Below are 20943 nucleotides of genomic sequence, written 5' to 3'. Positions count from 1 at the left end.
AAGAGTGTGTCAACGCCAAACTCTACAGCTTCATAAGGTCTTTCGCATCACCAAGACCTGGCACGTGACTCAGAAATTGAAGTAAGAGACAACTAGGATGTCCGGATGACACCTGGAAGAGACTAGTTTTGGCACGTCAGCATATGGAGTTCTTATGGAGTTAGCAGCAGGTACTGCTATGTTAGAGCAGGCCTACGGGAACAGCTAAAACATTTCAAGAAACCAGTGAGGCGTATGTTCATGGCAAACCCTGAACATTTGAAGCATGGCGCGCCCGCGTCTGCGGGATATTCATGCTCAGCACGTGAACTGTAAAAAGTCAGCTCAATAAATCAGCATCTGCTTGGAATCGATGTGCCGAAAATCCTGGCAATGTATCCTTGCAGCTGAGTATCACATTTCAACTGATAAAACGAAGATGTTGAGGCCGACGTCGACCACTTGCTGTGGGACTGCCCAGCACTCAAACCAACACGAATCCGGCACCTGAGCATAGCTGGCCTTTCAGCAACCAATCCTGCCTCATACGCCACTTGGACGCACGGACCTCAACATCGACCTCAACTTCTGGACTTCATAAAATCAGCCAACCTTTTTGCATTCATTTAATCATTTATTCATCCTTCATCTCATACCCTACTGATGCCCTGATGCAATAAATATCGACTAAAAAAAAAAAAAAAAGAGTCAATTGCGCCTTCTGCTACCGCGTGTTCAGCATTGTTAAGCATGTTTTCTGGCAGCTGGAGACTGCTTATTAGCTGGTTCATATGTGCACTCTTTGTTTTGGCCACCTAATACTACGCTTAAATACCGTACCGTGCTTGATTCGGTGTGAAAAATTTAAATGAGCTTTAACCGAATGGTTACTCAGTGTCGCAGTACAGTGATTAAGTTGAAGCATGAAGGGCAAGGAAAAATTCGGCGCTGTTCTTATATGTTTTCTTAGTAATGTTGACTCAATTGAGCGGTCGTGGTAACACTACGGCCTTTAAAAAAGAAGCGTGGGGTTACTATCCAAAGCTTTACTTTTAGGCTTGACAGGCTCTGCCGAAACCAAATAATGTTCCCAACAGGGCTGGGCGATACCTTCGCGGTGCCAAGCCGCATTTTTTTAAATAATGGAACAAGAATGTATCTGTTCCTTTTATTCATGCGTACAAGGAACAAAACTCTGTTTCATGGTATAATAAAGAGGCATTCGTAGTCTCCACAGAGTGAATGTGTGCTGCAGCTGCAACCCTCGTAAACAGCATGGGCTGCACATTCCGCACCCGCTCTAATGTCAACTTCGGCTCTGTTGAACGCGGAAAGAGAAAAAAAAAAATAATGATAGAAAAAAAGCGCACGCGCACACGACAAGAACCTCAGTGGAACATAGTGACTCAGTTCAAAGGCACGGACATGGCATTTCTGTCTCCCAGTGTGCGCGCTGGCGACAGTGTCGGTGCCGGTCTCGGAGTGTTTCATCGGCGCGCACGCATTGTTGTCGGTCGCGGGGGCAGCCGTTATCTTCGCTGCGCAGACAACTGTGCCAGGTTGAGTCGAGAGGCTGTTCCGCGCCGCGTAGGAGGCGTTGCCGGCGGCATCTTCCGCCGCCAGTCGGTCACTATAACCTTGCGCTGCAGACCCAGGGGTTCGGCACTTCGTCGCTGAGCTGTGTCGGGCAGGAGGCTGCAACACTACCCTTCGGACCTGCAAACCCGACGCTTTGTCGGCGTTCTCAAACTGCGAGGGACAGGATCAGCGATGCGTGCAACTCTGTGCCTGCTGGCGTCCTTGGTCGCCGTGCTGTGCTGTTCGTCGACGCTTGCAGCCGAAACCAGCGACCTGCTGGGTTTGCTTGACGTACCGGCTCACGATGGCGTCATTCGAGTGTGTCGTTTAGAGAGCAGCCAGGCTCTAGTGCAGGCCGCCGCCGAAACTAGCGGGACCGCTTTGGTGTTGCGAGTAACCAGCGACGCCGGACCTCGGAAGCAGCCCTGCGGGACCGAGGATGTATTCGAGGTATAGTGAGCAAGCCCATTTTCGGCTATTCGGTCGACTAGCGACTGTCGAGGGAAAGCTGGTGAAAGGGTTTTGAGTCTATGCTGATTGCTGGACGTGATCTGTGCGATATTCCATATGCATACGAAGTAAGCAGTTTTTGTCCCCAATTGCTGTTTAGCCGAGGTAGTTGCGAAACTGTAGTGGCGCTTCAGCGCGCGCTATGGAAGGGTACTTTCACGCTAAGAAACTAATTAATCAAATGCCGTTTTTGCAGCTGTTGCGAGTCCCTGTCACGGTCACTGTGCTCGCTAGAAATGAAATCGTTCCCTCTAGATAGGGGTTGATCAGTTATCATGGTCTTCCGGTCACTTTACCGCAGGACACGCTCTTTGCAGCATACTGAGGTTTATGCATTGGAAGTACCAATGTGCGAAGTTCAACACGTATGGCGAGTAGCGGTGTCCGGCAACCATGAGAGCATTTACAAATTAACACAGCGCTAGGAAACCGCACTCAGGAAGACAAGACGGGACGGGCGCTTGTGTTTTGTCTTCCTGAGTGCGGTTTCCTTGCGCTGTGTTAATTTGTAAACACTATGAAACAACTAGTCCCGAGTAACTTATCCTCACTAATTTCATTGCGCAATGGCGTGACGAACTTCGGTTATCATGTTTGTCATTCGAAAGCCGCGCGACTGTGAAAACGCCTGCTAGTTCCTCACTGAGTTGCGAACGAGATCTGTGTACTGTCGATTGGGAACGTCCATCCACATGTACCGTACTACATGCATAGCTTAGTTGTTGACACCCACTTCGGCAAGAATTGCCCGGTGTTTTAACAAAGTTCGTCAGCAATTCGTGAAAGTTCGCTTTTGAGGTGCAATGATTGCTTTTGCAACAATGTACTGCTTATGATTCTGCGTAGTATAGTTGAGTGTGAATTTGCTTTACAAGCAATATTTACGCGCCTATGGTTGCAACTAATTTCTAATTGGCCGTTCTACACCAATATCAATTTTTAATTTCGAAACCACTTACTACGCAATGGCGCGATGAACTTCGGTTATCATGCGTGTTATTCGAAAGCCGCGCGACAGTGGAGTGAAGGCTCCTGCGATTACGTCACTCAGTTGTGAACGTGATCCGTGTGCTGCGCCTATTTGGGACGTCCATCCACATGCACCGTAGTAGTAGTACTGACAAGATTCCTGCAGGATTTTAAAATTTTTTTTTCGCTCTTCAGGGTCTTTCAGGTTGAAGGCTTTGCATGAGGGCCGAGTTTTGTGTGGACCAAATTTGTGTGCACGAGGCCACTTTTGCGGACATAGATCATTCAGTCCTGGCCTGCTTTTGCAGAAACCAAACTGGAACATAGTGGGACTTCGGGGTGTACAGAACGTGTATAATGACCTGTACGGGCCGCAGAGCATGGGCATGTGAATGTGGCAGCCACGAGGATGGACACATTTTAGGCTAGAAAGGCTTCATATTCGATACAACTTTCTTGCGGATAATTCGTGGCATTAAAATAGCAGCTGTCGAAAAGCTGTCTGAAACCAGTGTGTAATTTGATCGGGTTCTTCGGGCGGTCTTATTATTTTTTGTTTTCAGTGGGACCATGTTGCTTCGACGATTTTAGACCGCTTTGTGAAGTCTGCGATCAAAATTTAAGCACCTGCAAGACGATTCCGTATTTTGTGACTGATAAGGACAGATGCTAGACAAACATGTGGTGGTCGTTCATATTAGAATACTGTCCTGCGCTATCGGTCGCAGGCGACCGCTCGGCATGGCTACGCCCCGTTTTACCCAAACCATATAAACGTGCCTGCATGACCTAGGAGTAGCGCGCCTAAGTCGGTATCCAAGAGCTCTGGAAGCTTGACTCCTATCATCCACCTAAATGATCAACCGGAGTTGGTACCCTGCCGCAGTGGCTCGGGGGTCACAGCCTTCGGCTCGTGAGCCCAATATCCTGCTGCGACTTCCGTTCACTGAATCAGAACACCCCCGTGCTGTTTTATGTCGGAGTGCGTCAAAAAATATCTTAGAATGCTCGGCTAAGGCGTCTTAGAACAGCATTGAAACTCCGGGGGATTTCTAGAAGTTTTCGGTTGACTAGCAAAAGCAACTTTGAATGTTTCAGCTAACGGATGGAGACTATCGATGTATGTGCAGGTCGTGACGTCATGTACGCAAGGCTGCTGGCATAAAGCCTTGAGCGGGGACGGGGAAATTTTAGCCTATAGCTTTCGTTGAAGCGAAACGTCGAGAGGCTGCGAAATTTTATGCTAATTATCAGAATCCCGGGAACTTGGTAAATTCCTGTAAAATGAGTGGTCATTAACGTGTGGTTTCAGTTACGTGCGTGAAAATTGCATGCCTTTTTGTTATTTTGTACGAGCGATTTATATCCCTGTCTCGAAGGCCATTCACTCCTGATCACTTTTTTTCTTATTTATTATTTATTTATTGATGCGGTCAGCCGTAAGGCCGCTACAGGGTGAATACAAATACATGTAATTAAGGAACACACAGCCACATGTACAAGCTTATACATTTCTAGAAAAATCAATTCCAAAAATGACAAAACCGTCCCGCTCTGTAGATACAGGACTTTAGCACAACACTGGCGAACAAATTATTCACTAAATAATTCGGCCTAAGGCCACTAAAATTACAAGGAAAAAATATGAAAAGCTAAAAGTGACAGGCATATCTAGTCGGGTATGTGACTGTATATGCAATTTTCAAATTGAAGCATATTGTCTGTTTGCAGAAAGGCCTGAGGCAGGGAATTCGATTCTGTTATTGTTCTGGGGAAAAAAGGATATTTAAAGCAGTTAACACGGGCATTCATAGGTGTAACCCGATAGCTGTGAGAGCTTCGTACAGGACGACAGGAACGCTGTCGCAGCTAGGGGCTTGTTTATGTTGAAGTGATTATTACACAACAGATAAAGAAATTTTAGCCTGGCGATCTTTCGTCGTTTAGATAGTGGAGGAAGTTGTTTCATGTATCATTATGAGCTACATGAATTACAACTGCAGACTTATGAGCTTAGTGGCTTTATGAGCTATTTACTGAGTTAGTATGTTTTGTGTATTGGAATTGACAAGGCAACTAATGACAGCGGTGTATGTGTTGTCGCTTCAAGATTGCAGCGCAGCTATTGGAAGGAGAAAACGTGAAGTTTTGCGAAGTTCCTCACTCTATTGTCAAGGAGAGCGTCCCCACAGCTACCGGTAAGCACAGTTCGCTACCCTCGGCAGTAGAGGCAACTCACCCTTAATTAATCTACTGCAAGCGCAATAATTTGCTTACCCTGTACTTCAACTATCAGTTTCATTGTGTACACTCGAGCTGCCTACTAAACGTTTTGCTTAAACTCTCGTTTCCGTCCCGTAATACTAGGATAAAAAAGGAAGTGATGTCAACTGATTTTGACAATTCGCTCTGTAGAAAGTTTTGCAAAGATGCCCCAAACGTAAACGTCGCACAAAGCGCGAAACACAGGTAGGCGCCTTGTCTTCTGGCGTACGTTTACTGCTGGTGCCCTTAAGTTTTTTCGCCTGTGAACCTCTCCTACCCTTATGGGCGACGCCAATTCCTCTCCGGATTATAAACTCCTATTTAACCTCCGTGCTTGTACATGTTGTGTTCAGTTACTGGCAGCCTTGCTCATTGCCGATGAGTCGCTACATGTGAAGCCATCACATCCAAGGACGGGACTCCACCTAGTATTGTAAAGGGGAGCCGCCTACTAGGGGTGGCTCTCCAAGCAACCTCTCCTTTTGTAATAAATGCTTTCCACCACCCCCACCATCACAGGCCATTTTTGCAGGATACCGGCGTATTTTCAGTTCTCAGTACTGAAACGATGATGCATATAACTTAAGTCAATGTTTCGTAAAAATTTCCATCTGGATAAATCCGTCGTCCTCTGAGGTGCACTGCTTTCAAAAGCGACTTTGACAATACCCTAATGAGCTCCCGGTAAGCAGACTCTGTTGGTAGTAGAGCCCGTTATTTGCGAGTGGTGCACTGTCACTTATTTTGGAGTCCTGTTAACGCTTACGGATTATGTAGCGCTGATGGACTCTCTAAGCAGTGCAGTGTGCCACGTTGATGTAGTTGTCCTTTCGCAGTGGACACCTGGTTCATGTTTCGACAGGGCAGGGCGCTTCCCTACTACGGAAAGAAGACGACTTCTGCTCTTCTCTCCTGGATGCAGAAGGCGAGTTCTTAGGTGACCTGTAAACTAGAATGTACAAATTAAGTATGTAATCGGGTGTTCTAGTACAGCGGTAAATCTTTCCCTGTGAGCCCCGGTCTTCCTTTTCCCGCGAGACAGTAGAGTATTCTGCGTTTTGGGTAGCAGCTGCCAGTCTTTATTTCTTTTTGTGGCTGTTTTAAATCAGATTGATACAAACATGGTTGATATAAACATTGACATTTCATTCTCTATTCTGCGAGTGTATAAAGGGAGTAGTTGTTCCCTTCGCTAATGAAAAACTCTTTCACTGCATGCTTAAAATGGCAAACCGGCAAGTTTGTAGCTGTTTCTCGTTGCGACATTACAGCGCCCGGCAAGCCGCACGAAATACACTGCACCCGCCGTGACGCAGCACAAAAATCTTGGCGCTTGACAGTTTTCGCACCGCTCAGGCTTTTCCCAGTTGCTCGGCAAGTGCCGTCGCATGCTTTCATAATTGAGCAAAGTGTCCAGGATAACGCTTGTAGATAGATGGATTTATTGAAAGGAAAGGCAGAGGGGTTTTGGCGGAATGATTAAAATCTGGCCTGCTACTCTGCACTGGGGAAGGGGAGAAGAAAATATCATGATCTTCAATGCTGCTTACTTTGCAGTGTTCGAATGTTATTCATCTGTTTGATTCTTCAACCGGCGTGCACTACCTTTGTCCACGAATATTGTTAATATTACCTGTGAACCGCAGGCCTCGCAACACAGCGTGTCAGTTATTACTGGAAAAGTGGATAAGGTGGCTTTCGACCAAGTGCACGAACTCAAAGTGGTTGGCTTCTTCGTCAATGGCGCCGCAGGTAAGAATGTGTTTATTTGACTTAATAACTATAGTTTATACCGACCCTGCCCTTCTACCGCGCTATCTATTGATAGCGATTTCCAGAAGGCATATCTCGCGTCTTTTGTAGTCTCTACACGTAGTCTCTCTCTCTCTCTAATCTTGTAGTCTCTAATAATTGTCTCGCTTACATTGCTTTGCAAGGTGGCTAAGTTGCCAGCTATCAGTCATTAAATACCACGTAACAAATGCAATGGTTCGCCTTCAAGTGTACATGTCATTCCATTTCGACCGTTCATCCGCTGCTCAGTGTCTTCTGCGCCCACTGCTGATCCGCATGTTGCTGGTTGCATCCAGCCCGTAACGTTGCAGTTTTTATGGCGGCGATTTCGTCTCAGTGTGTCGTGCGATGTACGCGCACATGAATTACCTCAGGGGGTCTTAACTACTCATATCTGCATTCAGTGTGTAGCTAAATTCAAAATGCGCAGATTCTGAGCGAAACTTTATTATAGTTAAGTGTCTGCAACACAGTCTGCTGGACCTGATACCTTTGTGTATCATTTCGCACGTTCTCCTATATTCGCGGATTACGGGGTTCGAATCGCAGAAACTCTATACATTCGCTGCAAATGATTCTTCTATGAGCTAGGAAAGGAGCACTATAGGTTGCTATCACCTGCACATTTTGCCTGTATACTGCGTGCTCCGGTAGTTCATTGTGCGTGGCTCTTGGAGGTTGGGCTACACAGCAGTTTAGTTTGAAATCTTACCACAGAGTCCGCTCGGCGTAGATGTAGACGTCCGTAGTGGGAATCGAGTAACGGGGAAAAAATATCAGCATTCGGTTTCTTCGGTACCAGATGAGTCTTTTCACCACCGGGTCTCTAGCCTTCTTGGTTTGCACAGCAACTTCCCCGGACTGGCGGTGGTCCCGGGTTCGAACCCCATACCAGAACGAATTTTTCTTCAACTGCGAAGTTTCTGCGAAAGCAGCGAATGCTAATGAGTAATCACTCCCTTATACAAATTGTATTATATTTTCAGAAATACTCAAAGAATAGATTTTCAGTAGAAATTGCATCGAGTTCCTTTCAGTGTACCTTTGAGGAATGACAAAATTGCAAGCGAGCGCTTATGGCTGGGATGTACTGATTACTGCTTTCCTTTTCCAATTGCTTCAGACTACAAGCTATTTGAGGAAGCCGCAATCACCGAAGGCCATCATGCCCGATTTTATGCCGTCTTCGACAGGAATGTAAGTTTATTTTCACCTTGGCTGCCGGACAGACGTGAAAGCAAACTCTGCCTATCAATATGCCCACGCGAAGCATGCTGCAATATGCAGTTTTTCAGTGATCACTTTCAAAAATTGCTGAAAATTGTGAGTTGAAAATTGGCAGAAAAAAAAACTCTCAATCGCAACGGACACAACGTACAGCGAAACTCTTCTATTTATCCAGTGAATTAACAACCTAGCTAATTAGTTAATCATTCCAGTTGGGTGGTTAGTTCCAATGGGAAATTAGAAGCCACGGACAAGGCGATACGATATCAGTTTTTAAAACGGAGGAAAGCTACTTTTCGCAATCTCCTGCAGCCCGAGAAAATTAGAGGCTTTTTCTTCTTCTTCTGCCAAACCAAAACTGAGCACTAAACAGGCGCAGAAAAGATCGGAACATTATTAGTTTTAGCGTAGAAGTAACATCACGATTACTTCTTGAGTGCAAACACTGTCGCTGTGGGGGTGCCAAGTCCTACAAGCAATCCTGACTAAACTAGCACACATCCCGTGCCATAGCTAGGCCGAACGAGATTGCACTGCCAAAAATGATGGCTCACCTTACTAACTTCGACGCTTGGAAACCAAGATGCTATAGTCTTAGTTCAGCTCCAATCCCGTATCCCGTAAAGTCAATGACATTTTCGTCACTGGAGGTGAGCTGCTGCGCGGTCCATTCAGAGTTTTGTGACTCCCGATTGTAAGTCGAATCTAGAATGCTAGGCGCGTTTTCGCCGTGCCTCGACGAACTTTATTCTCCCATCCCTTGGCGCACTGAAAGGCACGCGAGGTCTCCAAGCAAGCGAGAAGTTTTACGCGGGACGGATAATGGGCCCTTTTGGCTGTTGTTGCAAATATGCTCAGCCCTCTGAATCGTATGCTTAAAGCCACCTGTATAATGCGCGAACTGTCGCACATTAACATGCAGTTTTCTTAATTGAGACTATTTGGTGTTAACCCTGTTTTCCTAGGTGGCCAAGCATTTGAAACTGGACACGGTTGGCCAGATCGCCTTGTACCTCCCATTCGTCAAGCAGCCAGTCATCTGTCCGCAGAATGTGAGCATCATGTCGAAGACTGTTTTTGCGGCGAGGGTGAAAATAGCGTCAAACTCGAAGCGGGCAGTACTATTCCTCCTCTCTTGTAGCAGCGGGGGCGCGAGGGCATACTACGCAGAAAGCGCAAGCTCTGCGGAGCCTTTTGCGCACACAGCCTCCTCAATAGTCGAGAGACGTCTAAACTGCTCAGCTGATACAATTCGCCGCGAGATCAAACTAGAAATGGCGCCACCGTCAAAGCTAATCTGGATGATGAGTGGACGGTGTGGATTACTGCTTGCAGTTGTGCAATTTTAGAGAAAAATCCGTAGAATATGCCAATGTTGCGAAGAAGCAGCGGGGATTATAGAAAAGCCTTTTGCGTTGCGCCATGTTCTGATATTTCGCATCATTAGGCCTAGCAGATAAGGTTTTTCTTCGCCTTTTCACCAAAGTTCGGCTGCCTAGTACAGATGTCAGACAGGTAAATCCATTGTCGATACCTCTATCATGCGCATTTCGTGTTGTAAAATCTCACTGTAGTAATATGACGCTCCACATAGGAAGGAAATTGCCATCCGGGTATTTCTTTTATTTTTTTTGCGAGCAACTTAATACATATGCGCTTCTATCCTTTTTACTGCGAAGCCGCCGCGACTCTTCCACGACAGCTGAATTGCAGGACACGACGAAATGCAGGACGATATGCCAGTTGAGATGCTAGCAATTGCAAACCCACGCAGATGCAAACTTCTTACTCCGACGATGCCTAAGGAGTGAAACACAGCACTATGATATATTGTCATAGTTCAGACAGCCTACTGCAGCAGCGTTAGACGAACGCAGCTGGCTAGCGGCCAGTCACAGAAATTCTGACATACCGGGCCCAGCCGTCGACGACAGTCCGATCACACGCCGCACGTAGCGGCGAACCGGTGGTTGAATCATGCAGCGAACGCTTAAATTCGATCGCCAAATAGCCAATGCTACGGACTCTTGAACGTCGCGTCTTTGTCACCCAACAACAGCGACCTCGGGTAGACTAAATGGATAGCGCATCCTTGCAGAACAGAACCCGAGTATGGCTTTGAGTACTCTACGTTGTAGCCGCTCAAGGAGTAGAGTAAATGTGTGATCGGGTATGGGTGATCGGTGGGCCTATCAAATGTGTCGCGATTAGAATTCCTTCAAACGGTTACATTCGCTTGCTTGTTCAAGCTGTTATGGTAACCCTTGTCTGGAAATCGTTCAAGAATAAAAAGTAGATTAAAATATTTCCTGCATGGCTTGCTTCACGGCCTTCGATGCTAGTGCATGGTGTGCCACAGCCTCTATATCATCTACACAAAATGGCAGCGCCCATAACAAAACGATCTATGAAAAAGTGGCTTTAAACAGCAACAACAACAAAAAAATGGCGCAGGTTAGGTTATGCCATGGGAATTTACATCCATGACATAGAAAGCTCGGGTATATACGCAGGAAAAGGAGCCATTCATCGCACATATACGTATACCTTCCAAATGTCAGCGCTCCTTACAGTTGATTTAGACAGCCCACTGCCGCGTATTTTCTAGCAGGCAGAAGGCCTCAGCGATAGCTGTGTAGGAAAAAGTCGGATGACACTGAAATTCAAGCATTAATGTGGGCTTATCTACGAATATATACACACAGTAACTAATCGTTTGGAGTATGTATGCGTGATGACGCAAGTCAGCGAGTGGACGCATGCAGACTTTTGTAGGAATTGCTTTATTATTACATTGCTTACATCTTCCTTATACTTATTTTAAAAACAAACGGCTGCTGATCGCTTTATTTCAACACTGTTCCACTAGCCGGCAAGCGTGCCAGATATCCGGGCTTTCATCGCTCAGCACAAGAACGTTGGCCTCACCAAAGTTGACGAGCACAATGTCCATGATCCCGAGGTAAGCACTTTGTTTTCATTACATTCTAAACGTCATGCTAACTGTGACCTTCTGAAATATGTCGCGCCGTAATATCGGTCGCGTTTTAGCTATACTCATATCATGACGAGCTTTTAGCTTTGTTTTAGTGGATGGCGCATTTTACGTTTTTTTTTTTTCCATTCCGTTATTTCACGCCTCTCATTTTTTACTTACTTATTCTCAACGGGTTCCAGAGAAATCTATCTTACTCTTCCTTGTATTAAACCACAGAAAACGATCTTGGCTAGAGATCGATTCTGTTCAAAATAGCGGAACGGGGCACGAATGTGCGAAAAGTTACCGGGGCACTTGGGTTACTCGCGCAAGGTTAAAACGAAAGCAACGGTGGAACGCTTTGGTCAGGCCGCGATTTCGGTTGTGGCCCACCAAATATTGCGGATGAGTCAAGTACTATCAACTTTTTGAGTTGGACCTAGAACTTTTGTGGTCCTACAGACTACTGCGGTGGGACCCCAAAATATCGGGGTGGGATAAGGGGCCCCTTTCGAAGTTGGGAAGTAACATGATTACTCCTTATGGTGAAGACGTAAGTCCTGGACGACCATCTAGGGGACGAAGTTTCTTCAGGACGCCGACGCCTCATTATTGCCGGGATGAGACATATTTTTTCTCATCAAAATACCTGACGAAGCACCGTGATCCAGTCGCTTGAAAGGTCTCGGAGTAAGCAGAGGCGTGCGTCCTCTATCCGTTATTAACAGTACCACACGACTGGGCTACGAGGCACAGCTACTGTGCAAATATCGCCAGTGGTAAAAACACTTCTTTCGTATACACGGACCCTTGAAAGACCAATCATCGTGGTGCATTGTGCGCAGCTGGTGCACCCGAACCGTTTGACAGTGCTGGCGGTGGCCGACCAAAGCTCGCCGCTGGGCGCCTACTTCCTACGTCTGCTGCACAGCGCACTCCGGAACATCACCAACACGACAGCCGCGACTGGGCCCACGCATGCTCTCAGCGTGCTCTGGGTGGACCCTACAGTGTTCCCCACGGTTCACGTGGTGCGTCCGCGGGTCATTAGCATGCGCTGGTGGTGGTGGCATGCTCTGAGAGTACACGCTTACTTGCTGCGGTGCCGCAGCGGTTTTGGCTTTCTGATGATGGTGGCTTTGGCGCGACTTCGCTGCTCTGTTCAATAAACCCAGATTGTTGAGACACTCCTTCGCAGCCTTGCGCCGCTGCGGGACGCAAAACCCTACCTGGTTGCAGGGATAAGCTTGAAGGCTAAGGCGAATGCTAAAGCTAGCGGTTACTCGTGCGAGCTCAGAACGCTAGGGAACGCTTCGAAAGTACTGGTGTTAAAACGTCTCCCCCCTCACTCACCTACTCGGGGATCGGTCACAGATTTCCAAGCTATGGTGCCTGATCGGTTGAACGTGTTTCGGCAATGGAAGGAGGCAGAACGGAGGCATGACTAAAAGTTTAGTACTAGACAGGCCGTTGAATCGACTCTCGTGTTGAATATTCACTATTTATCTTAGCTCGGCAGGACATCTTCCTCTCGATAAAGGACCTTACATGGCCAGGTGTGGCAGTGGGTTGCGCACTATAGGCCGCTGTATTTTTGATCTCCAATACTAAATCCTTCATTCTTCGCCAACATTTGACTTCATTAATTTTATTATTGAGGCCACTGCCCAAAATCTCAGTGCTTTCCTTGGCATGCTTTTGCAGCGAAGAAATGATTTGCACTTTGCTTCAGTGACCTGCTCTGCTTTGCCTTTGCTTGAGTCACCGGAAGCATACTGAATGTTTTTAGTCTGTATGTAAAATGTGCTAACTCCTACAACGTGTTGGTATCTCGTGCAGATGCTCAAGCGGCTTGGCCAGACTGGTAGTGGACCGCACCTCGGCACGCATGACTCGCACACGGTAATGACCGTACAAACCCACTTTTATTACAGGAAAGTCACTCACACATTGGGAGCTCTGATGGTTCAGGAGAAGGTTATTTCTACTGAGTGAGCATGGCGCACGGTCAAGTCTGAACCGAGAACTGCCCTTCAGCTGCGTAGATTTTTGTGTCCTCTGTGTCCAAGTTCTTGACGTTGTCTTCCAGAATAACTTTGAACTCTCTCACTTTCCCATAAACTAATTGTTGGTTTGAACCAGGAAACTTTGACGCGGTACAGTAGTGCAGAGAGGACCTATCGAAGGGAGTAATTACAAACCAAAACCGACCTAAGAGGGCAACATATGCGTTGGCGTTGATGTCGTGCCTTTGGCTGACCGGGGGATAAAAGTAGGTTTATCACCGATAGGAATATATGTAAGCCAGTTTTCAGTTCTGATTTCTCAGTACAGTTATGACGGTCTAACATCCTGGATGAGATTGTGAAAGTATGAAGGGTCATTTCAAAAGTTTAGCATTCTTAAAACGCGAAAAACTTGTAGCGGTACGAGTCTGGTTCGGAAGCCAAAACTTCATGCAAGCGACACTTGCAGAAATATCTAATTTTACAGAGCCCCTATTGAGTCTAGTCGCTCAAAGATGGCGAGTGCTTTGAAGAAAAGCTTCGGATGTCATTTCGAAGGCAATCTGTTTTAATTCCTCGAAAAAGTATATTGCGAAGCCGCACGCACCCCTCAAATGTCCACCCGCTGGGTGTTCCTACGAACCGCGCAAGCTTCTCGTGTAATCCGGCATACTGCCGGGCGCGATAAATTCCATCTCAAGTGCTTTCGTTGAAGAATTGACAGGATAATCAAACGAACCGCGCATGACTAGTCACCGCTAAAGAAATGTTTGCAAATACAGGTAGAGCTTGCGGTAACATCGCCGGAGCTGGTGGGGGTGTGGGAATCATCTACGCTGTTGTCCGACGCAGTGCGTGGTTCTAAGAGCAGCTTTTTATTTCAATGATTTATAAGCTATATAGATCGAACGACCGTATTAGTAAACAAATGTAGCTCACGTGACAGTTTGTCGGAGTACACGGCACACTCACAACCAGTTTCACGAGGATTGAAAGATACTCCTTCGTTGAAATGACGTTTTGTACCTGTACAGTTATGTTCCTGGCTTTTCACAAAACGAAATTGGCACTCTGAAATAGGCAAGCGTTTAGTACCTATATTACAGGTGCTAAGCCTATTTTTCAGTCCCACGCTTCCGCGAGCGCCCACTATTCGCGGAGTTTGCAGCAGTGATCTAATTACGACATTATCAGCGCACCGAAATACTTTCAGCTGCGAAAGCTTCGGGACTATAAAACAGCGACAACTCTCATGACGCGGTAAAGTGATACTCTGGGCTGTTTTTTGAAACCGCTGGGGTGGTTGTATATATTGTTGTATATACGTAACAATATATCTGCTTTTCTAGTATTAAGCGTCGCAATCAAGACACGGGTGACCACTCAATGCCATTATCTTTTGTCGTTCATGCTTTACCCTAGGGTCAGGGCCTGTGGTTCGACATGAAGACTCTGAATATGAGTGGTGGCCGCGTCCAAGACCAGGACAACCATCTTATGATAGTCGCCTGGCTTCTCGACTTGATGCAAGCCATGACGCCATCCCACGCTTATGGAAGGGGCGCATCAGGTGAGCATACAATAGCTCGGGAAACCTGTCAAAATGTTGACGCGGCAGCATGGACATACATTCATGAGCTTTCCATTAGCCTGCGAGCCTCACTTCTTGCCCCTTCATCACGTCCACATTGAAGTTGACTACCTGCCGCTTTTAACAGATCTCGCTGTAACTTGCATCGGTGGAGGATCATTGGACACCTTTCGTCGCCTATCACTCTTCGGTTTTCCTTGTACCGCGAGCGACGTTCTTCGAGACCTAAGAACGTTGAGCGCGGGTTAGGGAAGCTTAGGGCTGAAAGGTCACTGCGCACATTCAGAGCAGCTTCGCAGATTACTACATCGCGCGACGTAGCAAGACAGATAGGCGCCTTTCCTGCCGTGTAAACAAATTTATAATGAAAGCATTAGTAAGGTACGTAAATGTGATAAATAGTGATGATGGCATTTAATGACAAATACTAATAACATAATAATTTATGGTAACTAGTGGGGTGAAAGAATAAAATATATACAATAGAGAAGTAAAAAGGAAAATAAAAATAAAATATCTAAAAATAAACAGTAAAATTACAAAAACGTCGCGTTAGCGCTAATGCTTTCGCATTCTCCCAATACAGTGTCTGCAATGCCCTCCAAATTTTAGTGCGAATGCACTATTTGATGCGGTCTCACCAGGACTTCAGGATGTGCGTTTCTTGACCTCGAGTGTGACCTTGCCAAACCAAGCAGCAACAATTAATAACACAATAGTAATAATGTAAAATTACTAACAAAAAGCTAACTCAGGGGTTCATCGAGGGCTCAAAGGAGGCTGCACCTGACACTGCGCACCCGGCATTTTAACAGAAGTGTCGACGAACGTTGACACGCCTGACAGGGGTCATTGCTGCGCGCTATGGTTGCCTGCACCTACGGCACGCCAGACCACGCCAGGATTGCGAGTTAGCCGGGTCCTTCAGCTTTCTCTGCCGAAGAATCGCGCCGTGTCCGGCGGGCTGAGTTTGAACGGCAGAGAAGACGCTGTAAACATGAACACGTTGCCTAATGTGTATATCCTAGAGCGCTACCAAATGGAAACTTGGATAAAAAATACCGACCAAGAACTAAACCGAATTAAACCCTGCTTTCACGAGTCTCACTCGGCTTAACCTTGGTTGAAACCCTGCTAATTGTTTTCTCTTCAATCAATTCCTCGTCCGTTTCTCGTTTGTTCCTCGCACGTACTCACTGCGGCTCTGCAAGCAGTATGGCGACTCCCAAGAGTTTTTGTGAACATTTGTGTGCTCGGTACGCAGGCACGTGGCACTTCAGCGAGATCCCAGCGTCACGCGTCGCCGTCGAGGGCAGCAGCGTGGAGCTGCGTTGCACTGTGCTCCACTCGGCGGCCGGCGACTGTCTCTGGCTGCACAACTCCCGCAACCTCGGCACCAGCCTGTCCCAGCTGCCGCACCTGTCGTGGGCCGGCACAGGCCGTAGCGGAGACTGCAGCCTCGTGTTGCGCGGCCTCACCCGGGGCCGGGATGATGGCACCTGGGAGTGCCAGGTGACGGGAGACGCCCTTCACCAGACCCTCACCTCCCCGCCAGCTGTACTCATCATCTCTACTGGTGAGCAACGGACGTAGCGACCTCCAGCTTTCTGTGCTATTAAGAAAGATCTGTGGTATCAAATAACCGCCAGGGCAATGCATTGTCCAGTCTTCATTATGCACGATGCAGTCTTCGACATTTTTAAGGCGAAAATCTTGCTAGCCCCAGAGATGGACAAACTCCTTCAAATTAGACGTTCCTCCCTGATCCTCGCCTTTTAATATTTAGCCCTCCTTCACCAAACTTTGTCGGCCCTTATAAATCCTAACAATCGACAATTATACATTTTTGGTTATTAATGCGATATCGTTAAATTCCCCGTTCGCCAGAAAATCCAGCGTCCGCGTTGGTGCCGGTGTCACCGAGTCGAACTAGGCTTAAATACACTTTTTCCTTTCGGGCCATTTTATTCACGGCTTCAAGCCCCATGTATCCTTTAGGCATACCATTCCGAAGTTTTCAAAATGAAAATGGACTAGCGAAGTAACAGACGGAGTGCGTTCATGCTATAGCCAATCACTGCCAGGAGGAGTATCAGCCTCACACGGCTCTTGGCAAAGGCCAGGATGAACTGCGCCGTGAAATCGGGGCTGTGAAAAGCGAAGAGTTCTAGTGACACTGAGTAGCAAACCGGGAACAACTGCCAAGCGAATTTCAGCCAGGAATTTTTTTTTTCCGATGCGGGTACAGGAGGCGCTGCCGTATTTAACTGGGCGAACCTGCCCGCCACTGAACATTCCGAAAGTTTTCGAGGGGCGGAGCGACAAACTACTCCATTGCGCGAGTGGAAGGAAATTCCGCTGTCTAAACAGCCGCAGAACGCAGGCATGTATAGCGTACAAAGTATACTGGGCAGAAAAACTCTATTCTGATTGAAATTCCAACAAAATTCTGTCGTGTACACAACGTGATAACAAAAACTTGATTACCTGAATAGCAGACTCGAAAGTAATGACTGAGCAATTAGTGGCATAAATATAAGACTCAATACAGGGCAGGGGATCTTTTCTAATATCGTTACGATGACTTACTCGTCTTATTTTCGGTCACGTTATTAGTGCAATCAGACTCCATTAGAAACAACGTTGCTGTTGCTGCATGTTTGTCATAGTGAACGCGCTTTCGCTTCTTGAGCACATGTAGTACATCGTAGATCAAGCTCAGTGACTTCAGGTTGGAAAGAGCCAAAATCAACCTTGCTCATTGAAAGACAGCCCTATGTCACGTGACCAGCCAGTCTGCAAACTGTCATGTAGTTTTGTGACGTCACTCTGGCGACGCATCGGCGCTCAGCCATGTCACGCTGTTGTGCAGTCATCATATCTACCAAACAAGGAGTGTTCTGCAAACCCTCGACCAATGAGGTCACCTCCTGACATCGTCGGGTTTTTCTGCTTATGTGGGTACTAATGCTATCGAATTGAAAAGATGTGTAATGTACGCATCGTTACGTGATCGAACGAAGCAATAAAAAAAGACAAGACGAAGAAGAAGCTGTACGGACAAAGAGTGAGAATGGTTGAAAGCGGTGGAATGAGTTTGTGCCGACACTTTTAGCCTGTAATTCTTAATGTTCTCCATGCGTGTTTAGATTAGGGCGCGCCAGACGAAAAAAGGCCAGATGCGGTACGCACTTTGTAACATTCTGTTACCCTCAATCCATGCGTTCTTCTCTACCTCACTTTACTACATTTTTTCTTCCTCACTCTCGCAAGTTCCGCTCCAATCCTCTCTCAACCTCGCTGAGTAAATTCTTCATGAGGTTACGGTAAAGACTCGCGCATGAGGGTCCGCCCTCTTGAGGGTGACCGTGCCTTCCAGTCCCATTTCCTTCCGTCGGCAAGCTTTGTGGGCTAATCACTGTCCCGAAGAGATACCAGTCACTCTGCCTTCGGCCACAGCACAGCAGCGGCGCAGCTAGGTTACAGGTAACATGAGGCATGCAGCCGACTGGGGCGCTCTCGTTCGTTGCGTGAAGTCCAAGCCGCCAAGCGCGCTACAGGAGGACCAGACAGCTTCGCTTCCGAGGAGAACGGTCTTACGAGGCCAAGCGCGCTGCATACGTGGGAGGCCGCGGCGAGTCTTCCGTTTGCGAGCCTCGCCTGCGCCTGCGTTCATAAAGGACCTCTACGTGCGAAGATGCTGCGCTTGGTGCTGCGGTCTTCATGACCAATTCACGCAGACAAATCATATCGCATATAGAATATAAACTGTGTATATTGATACATGAGCTTGGCATACGAGCTCAGTTCTCTTAAGATTACGATAAATGATAGGTAGCTGGGTGTCGGTAAGCTAGTTTTTGAAGAATCTCGTTTGAGTGGGCTTTTGCGGCACAAGTTTTTTCTTAGCCTTGTACCTCACTGATGGTCATTTTTCCGTCTGCTTCATTTCAGATGTTCCACCTGGAAAAACGGAGCTGTAAACGGGGCCGTCATCAGTTGGCTTCAGTTATGTTGTTGCTCAACATGGGGGTCCTCATAGCTGCTAATTTATTCATTGCGTGCGTGGCTGATTTTGTAACGCTTGCGAATAAAATTTATTGAAAAAATATAAAGCCACAGCATTTTATAATAAGCGAGTCATTGCTCATAGACGTTCACTCAAGCACAGTCATACTGCTACAAAGGAAAGTTTGGGTGGACGTCTGTAAGTAATTACTCCCTAATTACAAATCTACTTAACCTTGGGGTATTCCCCCTAAATATTCGACCGACAGAGAATGCCGATATTCCGGGAAAACATTCAATTCCTGCTAAACTGGAGGCTAGGGCTTGAAGAGGCCCTGCAACATAATTTGAGTGCACTGTTTTGATTCCCCGTTGCTACTGTTCAGTTATGGCGATGATATCATCACCGGTCGTGACACGAATATTTCAGTATTTAATATGTTAATTTACTTCAGTGCCAAACTCATGGCATTGATAGTGTCGGCATACACTACAGTGGTGGTTCTTTGCAGCGGATACATGAACTGGCGAGTGTTTGACGATTAAATAATAAATGCGCTACAAATTGTGGCCATTAGGAAAAAAATATCCCATGCCGCGGTCTTGCATTTCCTATCAAGTCATTGAATCCAAAATGTTTGCTTTACGCAAAGGCACTGCAAAACAAGTGACACAAAAAGCCGCAACAGAGGTGCTGGTTTTTTTACTTTGCATACCTGCGGCTATGCAGCCAAAGTTAGGTAGGAATAACAACCTCTTCAATCGCTCCTCGCTATTGCAGGATGCCTGGGGATATACAGAAAGGGGCAGTTAAGAAGCGGGCTTGCGATAAAAGCACAAGTGTTGGGGGTGCATGGTGAAAAAGGAATGTCTGCTTCCTCTGCCTTCTCCCGATCTCTTCGTTCCTCCAATTTCTGCGAGGCGCCATGAAAGAGCTCGTCAAGTTTCTCAAATACGTGTTACTGTGACAAAGAAGCCATGAGAAGTCATCCTCCACGACGTAGTGACGTGCTCATGTAGGCTAGCTGTTTCGATTGGTCCCGCACGTGTCATTGGGTGAGTGGAATGGGACAACGAAAGATCGGGAATATTAAGTTGAGGACAATGATCTGTTAATGAAGTGAAAATGAACAGGCTTCTTTTTGTACGCATGAGGAAAACTAAACCGTACAGTCGCGTAGTCGACTTCTAAGGGAAAGCTTGCGAACAGACGTTGAAATGAGCGCTAGGTGAATTTTTAGCTACAGGTTAATGTGCACTAACAGTTTCGGGGCGGCTTGGTCAGTCCAGGGCTCCAGCAGTGCGTCCACGGGTACCTACCTCCGCAACTAGGGCAAGGATATGGTCAGTTAGAAGTTCCAGGAAGCGATGTTGAGGCGAAGTATGACCATTACAGTGGTGCATTTAAGTGGGAGTCAGCACACACTGACACTGGCCAATTCATTTTGGTTATGTAACTCGTCTGCTCTTTCTTTCTGGTAGCCAAAAGTGGTGAGGAAATTAAATTTAGAAGTTGAATGGGACTTTTGTTGAGGGCTCTAAATATCGCTTCTATTGAGACGACGATCATTGGCTGAAAATGCTGTGAAAAAACAAATATTTCACACAGAAGTGTTTTGCTGGCCGCAGTTATTAGAAAACTGTGGCATTGCTTGGTTAGATAAATGTGACATTGCTTGGTTCCTTTATTAATCAATAGTGAATGATTGAAATCAGCATTGTTTGTAGGAGAGTGGTAATTTGTACCTCTGAAGTGCGCACACATCACGCTTTATAATCGGTGCAACATAATTGGGACACTACGTTTTCTTACACTTACGTTTGCAAAATGCGTCTACAACAGTGAATGCGAACCTTATTAGACTTTGATGCTGACCTATCAGTCCTCATTTCAGTTGAAGAATAGCCTATACCCTAAACTGTTCTCACATGCAAAGCAGGTATATGTAGTCAAATATATCTTTAATCGTATGTCATGGATGAATGTACATCTAAACTGCTAAAAGATAGTTCATTTTACTCCGAACAGCTGGTTGACA

The 20943-nt window shown here is 46.6% G+C and overlaps 1 protein-coding gene across 2 annotated transcripts; it reads left to right on the top strand.

Moving 5' to 3' along the window:
- The first annotated feature begins 1536 nt into the window (after positions 1–1536).
- On the top strand, positions 1537–19011 carry LOC146185323 (calsequestrin-2-like). Of its 2 annotated transcripts, XM_084606262.1 has the most exons (12): positions 1537–2007; positions 5147–5234; positions 6138–6226; positions 6948–7053; positions 8219–8292; positions 9288–9374; positions 11192–11284; positions 12145–12330; positions 13139–13201; positions 14728–14875; positions 16161–16472; positions 18851–19011. In XM_084606262.1, the coding sequence occupies exons 1-12, from the start codon at positions 1750–1752 to the stop codon at positions 18877–18879; spliced, it is 1533 nt and encodes a 510-aa protein (XP_084462388.1). In that variant the 5' UTR covers positions 1537–1749; the 3' UTR covers positions 18880–19011. The 2 variants fall into 2 exon arrangements, with proteins under 2 accessions (XP_084462388.1, XP_084462389.1); XM_084606263.1 differs by lacking the exon at positions 12145–12330.
- The last annotated feature ends 1932 nt before the right edge of the window (positions 19012–20943 follow it).

The sequence above is a fragment of the Amblyomma maculatum genome, chromosome 6 (assembly GCF_055883805.1).
Source record: "Amblyomma maculatum isolate TAMU_Amacu chromosome 6, ASM5588380v1, whole genome shotgun sequence".
NCBI lineage: Eukaryota > Metazoa > Arthropoda > Arachnida > Ixodida > Ixodidae > Amblyomma > Amblyomma maculatum.
Note: the sequence above shows the minus strand (reverse complement) of the source record. Positions and strands in the feature narration are given on the sequence as shown.